At 39.9% G+C, this 21,088-nt stretch overlaps 1 protein-coding gene across 1 annotated transcript in view; it reads left to right on the top strand.

Moving 5' to 3' along the window:
- The window catches only part of LOC306756437 (proprotein convertase subtilisin/kexin type 4-like), a gene marked incomplete at both ends in the record, with an annotated part of 271,266 nt that overhangs the window by 170,298 nt on the left and 79,880 nt on the right, over positions 1 to 21,088 (top strand). The window contains one exon of the mRNA XM_079241166.1: positions 7,769 to 7,882. Within this exon, the coding sequence (XP_079097292.1) occupies positions 7,769 to 7,882 (114 nt within the window). The remainder of the gene's footprint in view (positions 1 to 7,768; positions 7,883 to 21,088) is intronic.

Genomic DNA, 21,088 nt, shown 5'->3' with positions numbered 1-21,088 from the left:
TAATGGGATGCCATCCCAGTGCAAGAGGAAAATGTTCCAGGCTATTGTGGCTGTGTATGTTTCCTCTGCATGCTGCTGAGGCCTCTGATTGTTTAATGAATACACTGGTAAATAGTCAATATGTCTTGTTTCTTCAGACTTCAGACTCATGCAATCCAATAGACCCCAAACAAGAACAAAAATCAGGATAAGCTCTTTAGCTTTGGCAAGTTTTTTCAGGGGTTAAACCAACATACTTAGCTCCCTGCTCATCCCACAAATGTGGCTCCATTTAAAAGGGAAATAAAAAGGCATTTCAGAAGTGTAAGATTTATCACCAAGAAGCATTATTACAATAAAAAAATAATCCACCAAATACAAATGTCCTTACTTTTTGTGCTAAGTATCCTACAAACCAAAAAAATGTTCACTTAAATAACCAAATAAGCATTTAAAATGACAACATAATCCCTGGAGACACGCTGCTAGCATAACTTAACATGAACAAGATGCATTATGTGCAATTTATTGGTAAGAAAAGGTTTTTTGCCACTAGATCTATACATTGACATTCATCCATTGCTGTCTCTACTGAAGCTCTGCGTGTCCAATCTTCCCCTCTCTCCTTTTCTTTCTGCTTTAAGAGCAACTGAAGCAGAGACCACTAACAGTCCAGCTTGTTAGCCAGCAGAATATTATGTGCTGGTAGAAGACAAGCAGCAGTTTAATCCCCACTGTCTCATCCCAGCTGCATCGCAGCCAAAGCTGACATGCAGAGGAACTGAAGCACATGTGACACAGCTCTGTTTACTGAGAAGCACAGAGCCACCTTTACACAGAGACAAAAAACATAACCGGTGCAAAGCTGCACGCTACGGTTTACATATACGTATAAACAAAACAAGGATTATCATCTGTATTTTTATTACTGCACAAAAACTCATGGCGTTATACACTCTTTCAAGGAAAATCTACATTTAAAAGGTACATACAGTATCTCTACCCCCTCTACCCTCTGCCACTGTGTTCAGTTTGTCTCCATCAATCTCATAGTAGCAAGGCGTGGACTGGCAAGAAGCTCGACATTGCTCTGTAATCTTCTCTTAATGTGCTGCACTCTAAGCCTCAGTGAAGCCATTTGGAGTGACTGTGAGTAGACGGAGCTTTCTCCTGTGTTATCTGAACAAGAGATACTAATGGGTCTATCAATTAGACAAAGTCCAATAACTGCATGCCTGCAATCACCTTAAAAAGAACTGCAGCAATGTGATTGTGATTACTGTTGTTAATGAGTACATGCTGCACCTGCACACATACATGCATATGCTTGTGTGTTCAGGTTTTATAATAGATGTAACTGTGCGATCCTGTATATGGTCCGTGTTGTCCACTAATATCACGGATGAGTCCAGTAAGAGTTTAATACATTATATGTGCCTGCATTTTTTTTTTCCTCTAAAAACAAGTCCTCCACTTAATGACTAGTTACATGTAAATAACTCCAATCAGACAAAGAAATTTGTGCAAACAGGGCTGTGACACATTGTGTATTATTGAATTGCACTGTATATATTATATCTCAGTCTTTGGACAACATGTCTTGCACCTGTTTATTTATATATATGAATCTGTGTGCATTTGTTTTAATGGCCATCCTAACGGATTTGGGAAAATTTTCCATTTCTCAATTTTGTAGAGTAATTTTTTTTTTTAATGTAATATTTTTGCAAAGCTCAATACTCTGCACCTACCTTAAATTCTACAATCTGCTTACTGCTGCAACCTGCAGCTGTAACCGGCAGCATACACTGGTCATTACTTTGAGTTATGTGAAAGGAAACATATGACAGTAAAAGGCAGCAGAAAACCTCTTCTTTCTAAAACCAACATGGCCGGACAGTTTACGGTTAAAAAGTTGTGTTTGAACAAATAAATCGGCTTCAGTAGTCGTGTTCTTTAAGCCAAAGATGAGATCATAATGTACAGAACCATTAAAAACAAATTAGAACAGAAGTGCACAAAAAAGCATCATAGCAACAGTAAAGCATGGTGGTGGAAGGAGGATGATTTGGGCTTTAGTGCAGAACCTGTACATCTTGCATTGACAAGTATTTTAGAGTCAATGTGAAGTCGTCTGTCTGACAGTTAAAGCTCGGTTGACCGAGACAATGTTGAAAAACCACCTTAACAAATCTACGACTGAAAAAGGAAAACAGTAAATGAAATTCTGCAGCGTTCTCAGTAAAGTGAAACGACATTGTAAAGGAAGAGGATTAAAGAAAATGTCAAAGAGAATGTTCTGAATGTGATTAATTCAAGTTGTTGCTGCTTAAAAACTCTTGTAAACTAGAAGGACTCGTGTCGCAAATGGAATATTTTAAAGCCACAAACATCACAAACAAAATGAAATTAAACTTCGCATTCAGAGATGGAAAATAGACACTAAACACTAAACAAATCAATTGGTTTCACTCGGTGAGTAAGTGTGTGTGAAACTCAATTCAGATATTGCTTTGAAACTGACTTATCAGACATAAAGTCAACAAGTCCTGATGAAGCCGACTGGATCATATCCAATATTTTTAAAAGCTGTTTTTTGGAAAATATGTAGCTTCTGAACTCGCATGCCACATATCTTCATTTGTCTCACAGCGGTTTTTAAACATACATTGTAGGAAAAGTAGAGCGAATTGTGGGGCTCGTGCTCCCTGCAGAATGTTATTTTCGGTGGTTGTTTACGGGGTGAAACGTGGAGAGCGATACTTCTAAATGATGGAGAGCTGACAGTGTTTTCCTCTGGGTCCCGATCCTTCTCTGTTTTGTTCACCCCCTCCATCTATCTGTCTCCTTGATTGCCCGTCTTTGGCGTTCTCTCCCCGTGGGCTGGACACTTTGTCCTTATGCTCTCTGTCTCCTTCTCTTCATGCCAGGCCTCCTCCTCCCTCTCCTCCTCTTCTCTGCTTCAACCCAGTGTGAGTGATAAATTATTCGTGGGCATGCTCTGAGGGCCCAGGGCTGCTCATTCCTGCACACAGAGGACTTGCATTGATCCAGCCTGTGGTTCAAATTAATTGGAAACCCAGTTACACCAGCTATCGACACACTCCCACACAGAAACACAAAGCACACACACTCACACACGCACCGGCATGCACGTCCAGACATGCTATGCACAGTGGAGTGGCGTTAATACGCACACATGCGGTACGGCACCACCGTACAGTACGATAATACGCCAGCGTATATGAGCTTGGCTGTTACAAATGTCAACATAACGACTGAACACACGCAAATCCCCACATGCATTCGTCCTTTACAGTGTTGCAGAATTTAAGCTTGCATAGGAGCTCAAGTTGCACTTCATAAATTTAAATTTAATAGAAAATGTAAACACATATACTTATACTTATACATGCACATATACATATACATATATATATATATATATATATATATATATATATATATATATACATATATATATATACATATATATATATATATATATACATATATGTACATGCACAAGTGAAAATTCATGAATTATCTGAAAATAAACATACAAAAACACACAAACACACACGTCTGGCTTGTATCGATCATGTAGCTTCTCCACTGACCCAAGGCTTTCCCCAGTCCTTACCCCAACATTAACCATCATAACTGAACGCCGTGCACTAACCATTGCCCCAACCTCGTCCATAGCCTGATTCTAACCATAAAATCATTTCTTAACCCCAAATAGGATCTTTCTGTTCCCATGGGAACAAAATTACTGTCCCCACTCTCACAGGGAGTCCTCATAAACTGGTGCACACACATACACACACACACACACACACACACACAGTGCAATCATAAGGCTGCATTCGTAGCAGCATTAAAGTGGAGTAACAGTTCAATGGGGGAATATGGCTGTCCAGGTTTATTGATCGGACTGAGACACTGACTATCATACAGCTAATAGATTATATCAGACACATCGGAGTGGCCCAGTCAATGAGGCCCGATCCTATTAGCTGGGGATTTGTAAGCAGTTGTGTGCACGCTGTGACAGTTGCTGTCCTGCTTTGTGAGCCTTAGGGAGGCAACGATGCTGGAAAGGTCTGAAGGATGCTCATATATGTTTGCATTCATTAGATGCAGATGACTTACCTGCCAATGCTCAGTCCTGTTCTCCACGTTGTTGGTTTTATTTTCTATTTTCTGTGTCCAACAGAAAGCTTAAGTCCGACTCCTTTGCATTTAAACTGTTACCTTGTGTGGTTTGTTTTTGGTTTGCTGTGTGTGAAGAATTCAGATCATTTTGTAAATGGCATCAAAGTTAATTCATGCGTAAAAAAGCAAGCATTAAAAATTTTGTTAAATTCAGCAAAAATTGTGCATAATGAACCTAATGAAGGTTTACATGAATGCAATAAAAAAAAACTATAATCACTGGTGATGTTTAATGTCTGTTAGGTGAGATTTGTGATATTAGGCCCAGCAGCAACAGCATCTACAACATGTTGCTAACATGTTGGGGAGTTTTGGTTCCAGTAAAATCATGAGTTGTCAACCAGTAAACTTTGTTTGCTCCTGATTTTTCCCAGTTTAGGAGCAGCAAGCTCTCCTGGTAGTTGTCTCTGAATCTGGAGTCTGGAGCTCCTTTCATAACAGAAGAGTTAAGTGTGTAGATTGGGGGCAACTAGAGAGGAGAAAGGTTTGAAACAAAAAGTTCTCAGCTTATGTACAGGCTTTTATTGGCGTGTCATCCTGCCTTTCTGAGTTTCTGCAGCCTTATTCACCCATTCGGCCCTGTCAGGTCAGCTGATCAGCTGCTCTTCTAAAACCAAGTGGAAGCTCAGAAGGGATCGTGCTTTCTCTGTTGCTGCAACTAAACTGCAGAATGATCCCCTGCTCCACATTAGAGACATTTCTATACTGAGATTTTTAATCTCTTCATAAATCCCCTTTTTTCTGGCTTTTAACACCATTTAAGATGTTTATCAGATTTATTTATCAGCATTTTAGTTATTTTTTTATGTAGTTTCATTTTGCAATGTGTTTCAATATGATTTATTTCATTTTTCTGTTTCATTTTTTTTAAATCTTCTGTCCAGTTCTTGTCTGGTGCAGCTGTTTCAAAGTGCTTCATGAATATAGCTGTGTTAGGTTGGTTATGATCATTGATAATCTATCACTTGTGGTATGTAAACAGTCAACAGTTGTGGAGAAGGCAAAACCTTTTCTCAGTACCTTTAAACAAAAACTTGGAACCAAGTTAAACCACAAGAAACATAGAATTCCCTTCCAGCTTCCCACTCAGGACACTGGTCACTCTGAATCTTTGTTTTCATGGCAGTTTTGACAATAATATTGATACTGTGATATTAAATAAAACTCATGACAACCCAGCTGCATGACAAGGTGAAGAAACTGCTGCATCAGAGTGGAAAAAACCCTTGTTTTTCATCATGTGTTTTTGACTATCATGAATCATCTCTGTAGTTTTTGGATGGAGACTTTGCACTAAACTACTGGCAGCAGTTGTGATTCCCAAAACAGATTTAGCCTTGTCAAGGTGCATGAATAAAAAAAAAAAAAAATTGCAGCAGCTTCAAAAAGACTCACCTCCCTCCCTACCGCCTTGCATCATCTCACAAGTTCAGAGCTCCTTTCAGTCAAATGTGTGCCAAGTTGCAACTCCGGCAGCTGATATAAAGCCAGGACTGCTCCTAATCAGCTCTGAAAAGCTTTAAACTGGTTTGATAAAGAGATATTGACTGCAGTAAATCTTTAAATCATCTTCAGGGTTTCTTTTCGTTTGACTTGTATTATTTAGATGCGAATTGTTAATCAGAATAAGCTTATTTGTGTTTAACCAGCAGTGTGTTGGACGCCGGTCGCAGGGTTTTCAGGTTCATTTCCTGCTCTAAACCTACTCGCATGTCCCTTCCGGGGCTGTGCAGCATCGAGCAGTGAAACACCGAGCGAGGGGGGAGAGATATGGATGTCTTCTCAGCCAACAGTGTGTTTTTAAGGGCAAAACGACTTTTCCAAAATAAATAGATCTGTGTCGCAGACGGCAAGGAGAGAGAAAAGCCCTCGGTTCAATAATTAATTCCCGAGTTGAGGGTTTTGGAGAGCCACTGATTGGACTGATTTTTTTTTTTTTTATTCTGTTATGATACAAAGGAGGCCGTTTGAAGTAATTTGTCCCAGAGAGAGCAGCTTGGAATACCATACATGCTTTGATTTAGCAAAGCAAATTTAATTTTGTTTGCTTTATGCAAACCAGCCGGGGCCGCGGGGCTTTCTCTGATTCCACCAGAGGGGTGATGGTGGTGCTGGTGCTGATGATAGAGGTGGGGGAGTGCACACAACAGCAACACGCTGCTGCCGCTAATACATAATACAGCACGCACACTCATACACACAGACGCATGCAGTCAGCAGCAACAGTTCAAAAGTACAGGGCTTATTCCCCCCCAACCCACACACACACACACACACACACACACACACACACACACACACACACAATCCAATCCCTTTGAAATCAAAGCTTAAAATAATTGTTTGTGTGTTGTGTTTTGTTTCATTCTATCTGTTTATTATTAGTGGTGTTATTCCTATCATGTTGTTTTAGCTGCCTGTTCGCGCCGCTTGCCGCAGTTTTTCTTTCATGCCGCTAATGAACACTATTTCTCCTCACTTTTGTTCTGCTTCATTTTTCCCAAAATGTGAATGGAATGCATCGCTTTTCTATCCGAGTCTGATATTTCCTGAGATTCTAACACCCAACAGCACAATAACAAAGAGAATTTTTTTTCCTTTCTAAAGGCTTTTCTTCGCGTTTAAGCACAAACATAAGCCACTGAGTAAAACTCCTACATGATGCCTAAAGAAGAAGCTGCATACTTGCTGGATATGTTGTAATCATGCCATCAGTGGTGGACGAAGTTAACCATAACCTTGTAGGGAAGCATATAAAACCATCATTATGTCCTTCTGTGATGGATAAAAGTCTTAAGCGCCTGTGTACAGATGCATAGCTGGACAGCAGTTCCCATATCCTATTAGAAACAGGAAAAAGTTGTGCAGGAAGGGTGGCCATGCAGTTTCCCATCCACCACTCAAGTCATTTACTCAGGGAACAATAATGAGTGGATAAAGCAGAAAAACCCAATTTCCTTTATGCTTTTTATATCCTGAAAAAAGAGAAACCTCGCTGACGACCCTTTGGTCTTTTGTTATAGAAAACTGAGCTAATATCCTCCAGCTCTCGCCGCAGTTTAAAGGTCTTAATTGGATTCCATTAGTATATTGCTTGACATGACACTTGAGTCTGCTCTATTAGAATTCCCCTGCCTGGGATTAAAATGAGGTCTTTTTCTACATTTGGCTCTCTAGACTCTTTTGTTCAAGTCTCAAATATTCTTTGTTGGATTCGCAGTTTCCAGTGACACCATTATTAAAAATGTAAGCTTGACTTAAATAGGTGCTTTTATGTGTAAAGGACCTGCTTTTAAAGGCGTGCCAGTGTCTCATTGGAGCCGTTTATGTATCAATAAACCTTTGCATTAATACAATATAAGCTTTATGTATGTGTGTGATAAAATGTCCTGTAGGCCCCATAAAGCAGTCCTCCAACGTCTTTTCACAGAACACCGGAGCTTGTGCTGTGCTCCCGGCAGGCTTCTTTTTGGAGAGTTGAAGTGTTTCCTCTGTGGTTTCAGTATTTGTATAGCGCATACTGGAGCAAGGATGTATTTGATGATATTCTGTTTTATGTCTCTCACCCCAGCCCCGAGCTGACATGGAGGGATGTTCAGCATCTGATCGCCAAGACAGCAAAGATCCCCGACCCTGAGGAGACTGACTGGAGCATCAACGCTGCAGGATACCATGTTCACCATAGGTATTGCAGTACAACCGTGCTATCATTGAAAGGTTTTGAACACAGGGATGTGTGTGCTTCATCTTTAGGGTTAAATCTAACACAATAAGTCCCAGCAGCATGCCAGCCTTCTTTCTTGTTGCATGAAAGGTAAACTGATGTCTTTATCAACCTAGCATGCTGGACTACATGCATGCTTATGTTTTCAGTCTTTATGTTTAGATTAACAGATTAGTTGTAATACTTAAACTACTTCTTGTGTGGATCCTGCTCTTGTTGCTACTGCAGTTTTGACCTGCAAAGGGCATGAACATGGTACCCCTGAAGAGGCCCAGTGATGGCATATGGACTGTGACAGCAGACCCTGACGGTTGCATGATGTGGCTCAGGCTTGTGTTGTGTTTTATGCATCACTAATTGTTCTGTAGGGATGCAACAGGTGAGGGTGTAGCATGTAGTAATAGCTGGAATTGAAATACACACACACAACACACACACACACACACACACACACACACACACACACACACACATATATATATGTATGTATATATATATATATATATATATATATATATATATATATATATATATATATATATATATATATATATATATATATATATGTGTGTGTGTGTGTGTGTGTGTGTATACATAAAACTGGAACTTTTTAAATGTAACATTTCGAACTCCAAGACTTTCTTTTTTTTTAATATTTTTCCTATGTCCGTTCCGGCTTGTTATTATTATTATTATTTTTTTTATTATTATTATTACTTTAAAAGTTCACGTGAAACCCTAATCCTTTTAATCATCATCGAAACACAGACGTAATATGTCCAGGACGGCTTCAGTTGTCGGATTATGAGGCTAAAATGATGTAAAATGTATCTATAAAGCACCATAAAGGCTTCCTAAAACAACATAAAGAAATGTATTATTAATAGCACTTTATAGAAATAGCACAGATCAACAGTGATCAAGCCTTTTCTCATCTGAAGATCATTCAGGTATTAACGTTTAGTAGAAAAAAATATTTGCATTGAAACAAACACAATGGAAACTATTTACTTGTTTACCAAATAGAGTGTCTGAATAAACTCTGCATTTTGTGACGGGGCTTTAAACCTCCTGGACTGGATGTAAATGATTAAAAAAAAACTTTAATAGATCATCTAAAGGCTAAACTACCCATCACAATTTACCCCTCGGAGTCCTGAGGAACAGTTGACAGTAGCCAGTAGCGCTCGGTAATCTGGTAATCTAGTTTTAAGTGTTAAAGGAAGAGGGAGTAACACCATTGCTTGGTGTGGGGGAGTGAGGAAGATTCAAAGCCAAAGTAAAGAACCTAAAACAGGAGAAATATGTTTTGTGAATGTTACAGTCAACCATCTAGCTGATCAGCTGAGTGAGGTCAGCCTCAGGGAAGCATCTGAACAAATCACGGCAATGCCATCTCAAGACACTTTACAGACAGGAAAAAGAAAACATAATCAAAGCCAATTCATAATAGCCTATATAAGGAAACCAACAGATTGAGTTGGATGCAATCAGGAAAACAATGGAAGTGTCTTTCATGTTTGATGATATTGACCAGAGGAAGCATGTGTAGAGTGGAGAGAATCAGCCCAAGTCCAGAACCCTGTGGAACACCTAAAGTAACTATAACTTCCGCTGTAGAGGACACCACTGACATGCTCGGAAAGGAATCCAGCAGATAAGCACGACTTCAGCCCGTCCACAGCAGCACCCCTGATCTCAGTGTCATTTTCAAGCCTTTGTTATACATGATGGTGTTGAACACGACACTGAGATCCAACAGGACGAGAACATTATCAGGTACAACCAGGAGAACATCTGTAATCTTAATTACTGCCGTTTCAGAATCAGTGAATTAACTTTCATTTATGCTACTTTTTCAGACACAAATGATATTTATAGAAATCTACAACATCATTCAGAGATATGCTGAAGCTCTGGCTGTTTCTTTTTAATCTGTGTAGCATTTTCTACTACCTTTATGGATGGATCAATGAAATGTATTATTGTGATATTATCCTTCCATCATCTCTGACTTTAGTTTCAGGTACAATAAATCGTGTTAACCTCCTTAAACCACTTTGCACGTCTCTTGACCACAGCTTTTGAGCATTTTAATATGAAGCTGTTAAAATCAGTAAGGCACTCTGAAAGATGATCTGGTCATGGATGTAGTGTGGTGGTGAGAGAAAATCCATTAATACCACAATAACAAAATGAATTATTGTTTTATTGTAAAGCTGTGATGGGTTATTTTTCCATGTTTCTCGGTGAAACTATGATCTGAATTCAGATTGCATGTAGCAGTCATGGAGGTGGCTCAGCAGAAAGTCAGTATGATATAAACATGCTTTCTTTCATGTTTAGTAGAATTTCCCTGAATAGTTTGAGCTTATACATGTGAAAAAATGCCACAAAAGATCAGCTATGTTGTCATATAGACACATTTCTGATGGATGATTGAAATAAATTCTGACAAACACGTTGCGCTTTCTTTGGCTAATTCCTAGCCAGCAGAGGTTTGATCGGATTTTGTCACATAAAAAATGATAAATTAAATTTAGCCTCAACGCAGCTCATTTTTTACTTGTATCAAAGAGGATATGATGTAGATTTCCAAGATTTAAATGGCTATTGTTGCATCATTTATTGTTGAATAACCCCCTTATCTACTTTATATTGGCTGTTTTATATGGGTCCTCTGTCTGTTTTCAGACCCTGTCGGTGAGTAACTCGATTTATTGATGACTGCAAACTTTCACCTGCTCACATTTTAGTGTCCATGTAGATCTGTGTATCATTTGTTTATTTAATATTCAATTCGTAATCAAAATATCCTTGTCGACGGAGGAAGGGGGGGGGGTCAGATTGTGGCAGGAATTACTGAATGAGAGACTGCAGCTCAGCTCCTACTAGCAACATGGAAAGCAATACAGATTCACAAAGCAGCTACGCTACAGAGCGTTTTTGAGATGGAAGACTTTTTCCCTCCAGAATCCTCTCAGCTACACGACACAGTTGGGGTGCTGAAATGGTTTTTGGCAGCAGCTCCATCAGACTGTGGCAAGCTGTGGCGACTCCCGGCTGGTTGAAGGACCACTGCAAGCTGCTGCAGCTACGATTTGAGCTGCTGTTTGTTGCCAGATGAGGATCAGCTGGTAAAGAATAGTCCAATGTTACTTTGACAACTCTCTAAAGCACAAGTCCGTCTCATTGCAGCCATATTTTCTACAAAACACTGTGAAAGTCTAAAAGTCTGAAACTAGTGGATCTACATCAGATAACATGTGTTGTACATGTGTTGTAAATATGTGTTGGTGGTCGTGGTTATGCCTGCACAGTGAGGACCCATCTTTTTTTGCATCTGGAGAGAGGGGGCTGTGAATGCTTTTTTTATTATTATTTATACAACATAAAGGACCATCTCCTCCCTCATGTGTGAAAAACCAAGTATTGTTTTACCCTGCAGGGGCATTTTGAATTAATTTTTTACCCATAAAATCCTCCTTTTTTTTTTAAGACATTTTAAAAATACAATAAAAAACACATTTTAGGCTGTGCGACTCATAAGAGAGTGATATCTGTTTCTGCCAGCAGCCATCAATAGGGATGAAATAATAGTTTAGGTTGATCAACAAGTTACATCATCTATGTGTCTCACAGCTCTTAAACATTAGTTAAAGTTTTATAATAAAAATAAAACTTTTCCTGACGTTGTAGGTTTTAAAAAATGAGAAAAACACTGTTTTGATTAAAAAGAAAGAAAAGAACCCAACTCTCTTTGTATTTGGAGTGCTTTCAGTAGTTCTGCTAATGTATATTTTTATGATAGTAGCACTATATTCAGCGTGGGATATGCTAATCCACCCTTCCCTGTTCCAGAGATAAAAATCCCACTCATTTTTCCCCATGAATTACTTGTTGAGTCATACTCTGATTGGCTTGGATTACTGGAGATCATGCTTGGATCAGTGTGATATCCTGTCATCAGCTTGAATATTGAACAAATATCTCCTTCTTGTGGTGCTTCCCATGGCTGCGCTCTACACCTGAGAGACACCCTTACTGATGAGAATGCATAAGAATTGGTCAGACAAGACTAGATTCTTTAGCTAAATGCATAAATCTGTGTGTAGTTTCATGACACATTGTTTTCACACACGCATAAAACAGATTTTAGCTGTTGTTTTTAGCAGCGACGGGATTTGGACAGTCCTGTTACATGTCATTTCCATGTCAAAACATCATTTTCTATACCACCGTGTTGTCGTGATTACAAATGCAGTTCTACAAAGATGTTTTACTGTCCATCATCAGTGAAACAGAGAAAACAGAAAAGTGTTTTATTTGGTGCTCTCAGTTGTACAATCATTAACAGCACAAACCTGCCCGGTAACTGCAGACCCAATGATCCGAAGGGAGGTAGAGAAATAGTTTGGACTGTCAACTAGCAGCCAAAATACCATATTTCTTTCCAGCAGGTGAACACACTGTACAGTAAGCAGTCTCCCTTGGAGATCATCAGCAGGCAGACACAGATGTAAAGATTGATTACGGTTTGCTTTCTTAAACAGTCCTGTGAGACAGTTTTCTGTCAGATTATCAGAAGAATCTCTGATGTCTCTTCAGAACGTCACATAACACACAGTAACAGCAGTTTTATGGTAAGAAAGCCACATGAAATTGTGTGTTTTGTTAAATGGTAAATATCAAGTTTTCATTTCTACATCATGTCAATGCTTTAAAAATGTGTGTATCCATGGTTTTAATCCATGAGATTCTCAACATGCATTCTCCCTAACGAAATTGTATGTTTATGCTTCCATGGATTTGGATATTTTATATATGGGAAGATATTTTTGTAAACAGCCCTGTGATGGACTGGTGTTTCCAGGATGTGCCTGCCTCCCGCCCAACGATTGCTTTCATGTGCTTCCCCCCTGACTCTTAACTAGACTAAGCGGTTGAGAAAATGAACAAATATTTTCATAAACTCAACTTAAATTTTGGGATTTTGATCATTTCTAACCTAAAAATCCATCTATACTGCGATGGACTGGCGAGCTGTCCAGGGTGTACCCCACCTCCCGCCCAAAGACTGCTGGGATAGGCTCCAGCTTCCCCGCAACCCTTAATCGGACGAAGCGGTTCGGCTAATGAATGAATGAATGTATGAATACCATCTTCATCCAAAATAAAAAGTCACACACTCTGATATGTTGCTGGACCTCCTTTAGCTTTGAGCAGCATTTGCTGTGTCACTGTTTCAACAAGCTGCTGCTATATCACCAGATTTCTTTTTTCCATCCATTGTAGCATTAATGTTTCACCAAGATTTGTATTGATAATGGGAGAGTCCCACAACTGCACAAAGCCTCCACCAGCACATCCTAAATATTCTCCATTGTGGCCAATGTCTGTGTAAAAACGATGTCTTCTGTTCCCTGAAGTTCTCGTTTACAATTCGAGCCTGATGAATCCTGATTTTGTCATCTTGGAATATGGCTGTACCATCAGGAGGGATGGAATTACCTGCTCATTTAGTATTTTCAGATAGTCAGCTGACTTTATTCTTTGAACAGATAATGTTGTGGAACCTAGACCTGCCCCCAAAGGCTTGCTCAGTTGACACCAGGCATGATGGCGCAATCTCTACATCTGTCTCACTTCTTACCTTCATGCTCCCATTACTGCGGACCAAGGTAAAGCTGGGCTTATCCAACCTTCCTACATTGCTTCAGAGTCCAATCTTTATGCTTCCTAGATAATTAAAGCCATTTTCTCAAGTTACCCTCACTCATAAGTTGTTTTCTTATGGCTAAACAGAGTTCATTCTCAATCCCTTGAGTTCCCTTCACATTGTGTGTGTCTAATGTTCTTCCTTTCACTTAAATATCACCCTGAGTTCTACTGTTGTCTTGACTGCACCGAACATTTACAATCCCGTATGAATATATTCATACCCTTCCACAATAGGAAGGAAAAAACCGTGGCTGTCACTGAAATAGGTTGAAATTGACTAAAGTAATAACAAATAAAAATCAATTAAAATCGTGACATTTATTTTGGATTTTCTGTTCAATAGAAATATTTTTAAAAACAAGTAAACACATATTCTAACCTAAATTAATTAACGTTGCTTGTGAACAAATATTTTGTTAAACAATCTTTCAAGGTGATTCAGGTGTTTTCTCTGCATCTGTTGACACACTGCTCATCAGCAAAGTGCTCCAACTTGTCCAGGACTGTTTTGTTTCTTTCTTTTTTTTTTTTTTTCCAAGTTTCTAATATTAAGTTGGACAGCTTTTAACCCTTAATCTCATGATGTGGCATCGTGTCAATCATCTAACATTTGTTTCCCATTGAAGATCCACATCTCTGCCATCCAGTGGTAAAAAATGGTAACCAGTTTAAGCTCTTTCTGAAGATTTGCCCTGGTGTTTGTCGTACTTTTGCAACTTTGGCACTTTGCGGGTTAACCTGGTTTTTGTAGTTTCAGCATCTTCTTTGGTGCATGCCAATAAATTGACCCTTCTCAAACAACATCGTTTCCACAACCACAGCTTGTGTCCTTTGACATTGCAGTTTAAGAAATGAGAAGCTACTTGTGCCATCAGTTACAGTTAAATAACTTGTTGCCAGCTTAAATATCATGATTCATGCAGTAATTATCTGTTGGGAGGCTGTTACTTATTTGTATTGTAGCTTTTTTTTTTCTTCTCCTTTGGGCCGGCAGTGTGTTTGTCATCATCACAGAATGGAAACAAGAGAAAAATCCTCTTTTAATTAATGAAACTGAGCTCAGATGAACTCAACGTGATGGTTTCATGTCTTTAACAGTGGGATTTAGGTGCTGCATTGGACACATTTCTTCAAGTGTGCAAATAGGTCTGGGATAATAGGGCACCACCATTCACAGACACACACCTCTTTGATGTGTGCACACACCCACACACTCCTCATATATAAAACACTTGGACTACAAAAGTCAGCAGTCTGTTTTATGACAGTTAAGACAGGTGATCTTGCTCAGGGAGGAGTGTCATTGTAATTTTCTAATGTTATTATCACACTCGCAGCTTGCCGTAGTGTGTGTACCTGTAATGATTTATGCAGGCACAGGCTGAGGGAACATAGCTTCTACCTCGTTGTATGAAGTCAGAATCTGAGAGCGAGTGTGAGTTCGGCCTGTAATCTTCCAGACGTCGTATAAATGCTTTTACAATGCTTTCATGGTGTCCGCCAGCAATGACACATCTGTAATCAGTCATAGTGTTTGTGATGTTATTCCTCTGCTCTCTGTCTCGCTCACCTTAAATCTCCCTCTTCTAACCTTGACTCCAGCAATCGCCTCTCCTTGTGCTGTAGCTTCTTCTCTTAACCTTCTTTCTAGCCTTTTCTCACTCCTGTTCGCTCCATTCCTGTTCATCTCCTCCATCCCCTCTTTCACAGCATGCCGTGTCATAAAATAGATTGTAATTACTGTGTTGCTGTGAGAAGAATGGATTAATTAAAATATAATGATGCTGATCACAGCAGCGGGCGTCTGCTGAAATCTGTCCATTTAGGGGGCTGTGGCAGAAGACTTGTAATGCCCTGATCATACTGCAATAGTCTCACTAATTATTAAAAAAATGGTTTATTGCATGAGCAAGGGTGGCTGGATGACAGTGCAATCAGCACAGGGTCACTTCAAGAGATTGTTGCAATGTATGTGATATTAAACAAAATACTGAGGACTAAATAATTCAAATGTAAAAAGATGGTGGTCCAATTACTTTGCTTTAAAGAGAGGTTGTTTCTTTAATTATAGTTTAGCTTTTTTTTAGTGACTGTCTCAGGCACTGGAAAATGGATGAACTGTCATGGGAGAAAAAACCCTCCATGTACCATTAACAGATCGCTGAAGTGGTCGATATGAACAAGTCCTACCAATGGCCAGAGAGCGCTAGACTGAAGGGCAGCATAGAGACAATAATCATGGCAACATAAGAGCCGGTTTGGAGTACCAGGACCATTGAGGCTCAGATCTACTAGACCAGGCAGGACTCCAGGTGCAGACTGTGCAAAAAAAAACCCTGAAACAATCCAGCATCTCACAGCAAGGTGCAAGATACTGGCAGGCCAAGAATACATGGAGCGCCATAACAAAGCAGCGGGCATAATGTACAGAAACATCTGTGCAGAATATGGACTGGAGACCCCTAAGTCCCAATGGGAGACACCTCCCAATGTGGTGTAGAAGGCAAGGGGTAAGATCCTGTGGGACTTCCAGATTCAGACCAACAAAATGGTAGTGAACAACCAACTGGGCATAGTGATCATGGATAATCAGCAGAAGAAAGCCGTAGTGATTGATGTATCAGGAAAAAGGAGCATGAGAAACTGGAGAAGTACCAAGGCCTCAAGGAAGAGCTGGAGAAATCCTGGAGGGTGAAAGCAACAGTAGTACCCGCATTCATCAGAGCACTGGGGCCCGTGTCCACCACTGTGGGGGAATGGCTCCAACAGATACCTGGAGAAACATTCAGAAGCGCGCAGTGCTATAAACAGCTAAGCTGCTGTGTAGGACCCCCAAGCTCCCAGGACTTGGGGGTCCTACACAGCAGAGAGGATCGAGCTTGAGATATACAGCCCCCTATCCTATCAGAGGAGATGGGAGGGTGGGTTAAAGAAGAGTTTTGTTTGTATATATGTATTAAGAGTGGGACTCGATGGAAATCTAGAAGTGGGACTCTTTGTAATTAATTAATCGCATTTCAATCACATAACCTTCTTAATTGGCCCCCAAAAGTAACTTTTGTTATTCAAAGGTTTGTAATTCCAAATAAACTGAATAGCCCTGCTTTAGTCTAGTGGTGGGAATTTATGGAAGTAAGTCAGTGTGCAGGATGGACTCAAAGTTATAAAATGTGTCTTTAAATGAAAAGAATTGAGCTGTAGGTTGTTTCATAGAGAGGAGACGTGCACAGGGGTCAGATGGTTGCAGTGGAAGCTGCGACAGCGTGGCTTTCTTAAAGTGCCCGAAGAAATGGCTTCTTTAAAATGTCGGGTGAGGTGGTATTGATGTCTCCGTGTACATGTGTGTGTTTGGGGATTTAAACAGGGATGCAGGATGGGAGGAAAGGCTTGCGCACATCCCAAAGTTCCCATCTATTTGACCTCCATATAGACTGGGAGCTTTAGCGATCTTCAATGTTGGGGAGCGACCCAACCCCCCACCCTCCACCTCTCTATCCTCCGTTCCCACTGCCATGACGACAATAAACATGTCAGCCGCCACACGCCACAGCAATCTGCCATCAGATTTACTGTGCATGAAATATGGTGGTGCTTTTATTGGCCCAAAGACTTGTCACTCATAATTTATAGGCTGTTGCCGGGCCGGCTGTGATGTCAGCCAGCTCCCAGCAACCCTTGGGAGAATCAGGAGAGAGAGAGGGGTGAAAAGATAGAGATGAGGGGTGATGTTGGGTGGGGGGGATTGAGATATAAGAGGACAGAAAAATATGCGTGAGTGAGAGAGAGGCGAGAGAAAAGGCGATGAAGAGGGATGGAAAGAGGGGGGAAAAAACACACATTCATCCTGTTCCTTTTTGTGGCGAGTTTATCAGGTTGAAGGAGTGAAAGTGTCAGTTCCTTCCATGGCCCCCAGAAATAGATCTTCATCTACTCTCTGAATGTTGCTCTGTATTCTTTGAACACACCTATTGATCACATGGTCAGCGAAGGCAGGAAAAAAAAAAAAAATCTGCGATTCGTATCTCCACTCGAAGCCTCTCTAACCTAGAAATAGAAAGTGGAGAGTCTGGCGTTCGTGGCTTTGCACCAGAGGCATGAAGCGAGGAGAAGAAGCAGAACGTCCAAACAAGCTTAATTTCACTTAATCTCTTCTGATAGCACAGGTGAAACTACAGTAATTATCCTGTGGAAGATTTAGATAGAGAATAACAGTGGTAGAATAGATCAAAGACAGGCTGGCCTCGCTGTGAAAACAAAGTGAATATCAAGGAGAATGCGTGATGGTAAAATGGGATCTTTGGGAAAGGGAAAAAAAACAAAACACTGTTATGGCATTAAAAAATGAGATAAGATTCAATCCCTCTTTTGAAAAATGATCCTCAACTCACAGAGAACTATTAGAATGTTTACATTTGCTGCATTTTGTTCCGTATCAAAATAATTAATTGCCTCCATTTCCAAATTAAAAATACATTACAACACAATTAAGGATGCAAATGAGTCTGAGCCTGTCGCGAGGAGCCAGGGAAAGCGAAGCAGTGACTGCGTTGATGTATGAGGGTTTGCATGCCTTATTGTGTATTAGGTGCGTTGCACGGGATCATTGTGCGCGAGTGTGTGTTTGCGTTTTTAAATATATATTAAGAAAATGTGTGTTGCTGCCATTAAAGAAGAGGAAGACTCAGTGTTGAAATGATTTCAGCACAGAGACATAAATCAGAGCCGCACAGTTATAAACAACATAGTAATTAGGTCACTTCTTTAACCTGTCTACCGCAGCAGCAGATGTTATGTGTAAGGCCTCTGTCTCTAATATACAGCCAACTTCAGCAAATTCACACTGTTATTGTGCATATTTCTCAACCTGCGCCTCCCATCCGAAGGCTCCTGCCCTCAGCAAGCCTTTTCCGTGAAAGATATCTACATCGGGCTAGAAACCAGGAACAGTAAAACATCATTTTGTCATAACCTTTCCTCTTTGGAGGGAAAACAGATATAAAAGTATATAGCCTATGGTTTACTGCGACTCCCCCTCGCCCAGCCTGGCAGCAGCACGCAGGGCTGATGGATGCCGGGCATCGGCCGCCTTTTAATTGCTCGTAAATTTTTGATCCAGGGAAAACGCCACGTTCTCCTTGTCCCCTGGCGACATGGGTGACAGAGCTGCTCAGGAGGGAATAAAAGAGGGGGAGGGGGGGGGGGGGATAAGAGACACACTGACACAGTTTGAAATGAACAGACTTACACTGCCCAGTGATCCAAATCACAACACATAGGAAGCCTTAGAAATGTTCGTGATGCTGTTTCCCCTGTACTAGGGTTTAGGATGTTCAGATTATCTCACCATTATCCCACCGGTACTGGGTTGGACCCCTTTTCCCTTCAAAACTGCCACAAATCTTGGTATCATAGATTAAATAAGGTGTAACCATACGTACAGTTGTGTTCATATGTATTCGTCCCCTTTCATTAAAGAAAAGGCTGAATTTACAACAGTCACTCAAATAACTGGAGACTTAAAAAAGGAACAATAACTAAAAATTTGCAAAAATATAATTTAGTAATTTAAGAAACTGTTTTTACGTTTAACTGAGTTGAAGAAAGAAAAAAAACCAAACAAACAAATTGATCCTGGACAAATTAGAGCACTTTTCTGTTGAACAGTGGGACAAAATACCTGTCAACAGGTGCAGAAGTCTGACAGAGAGGAACAGAAAACACCTGACTGGAGCGGAAACATTAAAGGATTGTTCAACTAAATATTACTTTATGAGTGATGTAATATGTAATAAATTATCTTATTTGTTTGCTTTTTTAAAAAAATATTTCTATTGAACCAGAATTGGAAAATAATGTAATGTTCATAAATTTTTTATTTATTATTACAATTTCAGCTTATTTTACAGGCAGCAGTTTTTTTTCCTTCTTTAATGAAAGGGTATGAATAAATATGAGCACAACTTTACATGACAGCATCACACAGTTGCTGCTGATTTATTGGCTGCACATGTATGACGAGAATCTCCACATCCCAAGAGCTGCTCTGCTGGACTGAGATCTGGTGACTGTGGAGGCCGTTGGAGGACAGTGAACTCATCGTCATGGTGGAGATGATGTGAGCTTCATGGTGCATCATCCTGCTGGAAGTTTCCATCAGAAGAGGCTGCACTGTGCTCAGAAAGGGATGGACATGGTCAGCAGCAATACTAGATTATGGTGGTTAAACCATGTCATGTTGGTACTGAGGGGTACAGTAATACCCACTCCACACCATGAGCAGCTTGGATCCATGTTTTCACATTGTTTAAACAAGATTCTGAGCCTATCGTCTGAATGTGGGACTGAAATGGAGACTCAACTCGTTACCATCTTCTGTTTTCCCATTTTGGAACATCTGTTTGACTTGTAGCATCATCTCTCTGTTGTTAGCTAGGACTGGTTCCCAGTATGGACTTCAGCTGCTGTTGCCCATCTGCTTCAAGCCTGGATGAGTTGCTCATCCAGGGAGGATATTCTGGTCCAGACAACTGCTACTCGCTGCATAATTTCTCTTCAAATCATCTCTGTAAACTCTGGAGATGGTCGTGTGACAAAATCCCAGTAGCAGTTTCCAAAATACTCAGGCCATCAACAACACGCCACGTTCAAGGTCACTTAAATCCATTTCTTTCCTCATTCTGATGCTCAGGTTGAACCACGTCTACGTGACTAAATGTTACTGTGATTGGCTGATTAGATTTTTTTGGAACAAGCAAATGAATACGGAATTTTTTTTTTCTCAATAATCAGCATCAGACTACTTATATCTACATGTAGTTTAAACTACCATCATGTTGGAAATGTTCCAGCAACCATTTGTGTCATATTCTGTGATCCAGTGGCATTTTTGTTTGAATTTATCCCTGTTCTTTTGTAATGCCACCTTCTTTCTCTTAGTTAACTTTTTTTCATGTCTATACTTCTTCCCTCATGTGTCTAAATTTCACTATTGGAAGAAACAAAAAACAGAATAAAATAGAGATATTTTTGATTGGAGACACCAGACGCAATTTTGTAAACATATTACAGAGGAAACATCTTATTTATGTTGTATAGACGGGACAGTTAATTGGTGAATAACTTCAGGGTCAGACTGATATGTCCTAATATTTTAAATAACAGCAACATTAGGTGCACCCTGTTTGTTATTATCTGAGTAACCTACACTTGTACAATAATAAGATTTTAGATAAACCTGCACATTATAAAAATAGTGTCCTGCAGGTTAACCAACATATAGCTTATTAATCTGGAGGCTGGAAATTGTCTCAGTCTCAGCCGATGTTATAAAATAAATTATAATTAACTGAGGTTTTTATATGATTTCAGATGTAAATATGCTTGCTTTTAATTATGCGTTTGTGCATTAATCATGGCTGTCTTATGTATTTTGTGAGGTTTTAATAG

Source organism: Telmatherina bonti (assembly GCF_933228915.1).
Source record: "Telmatherina bonti genome assembly, chromosome: 5".
NCBI classification, from domain to species: domain Eukaryota; kingdom Metazoa; phylum Chordata; class Actinopteri; order Atheriniformes; family Telmatherinidae; genus Telmatherina; species Telmatherina bonti.
This window is presented reverse-complemented; position numbering and strand designations above follow the sequence as displayed.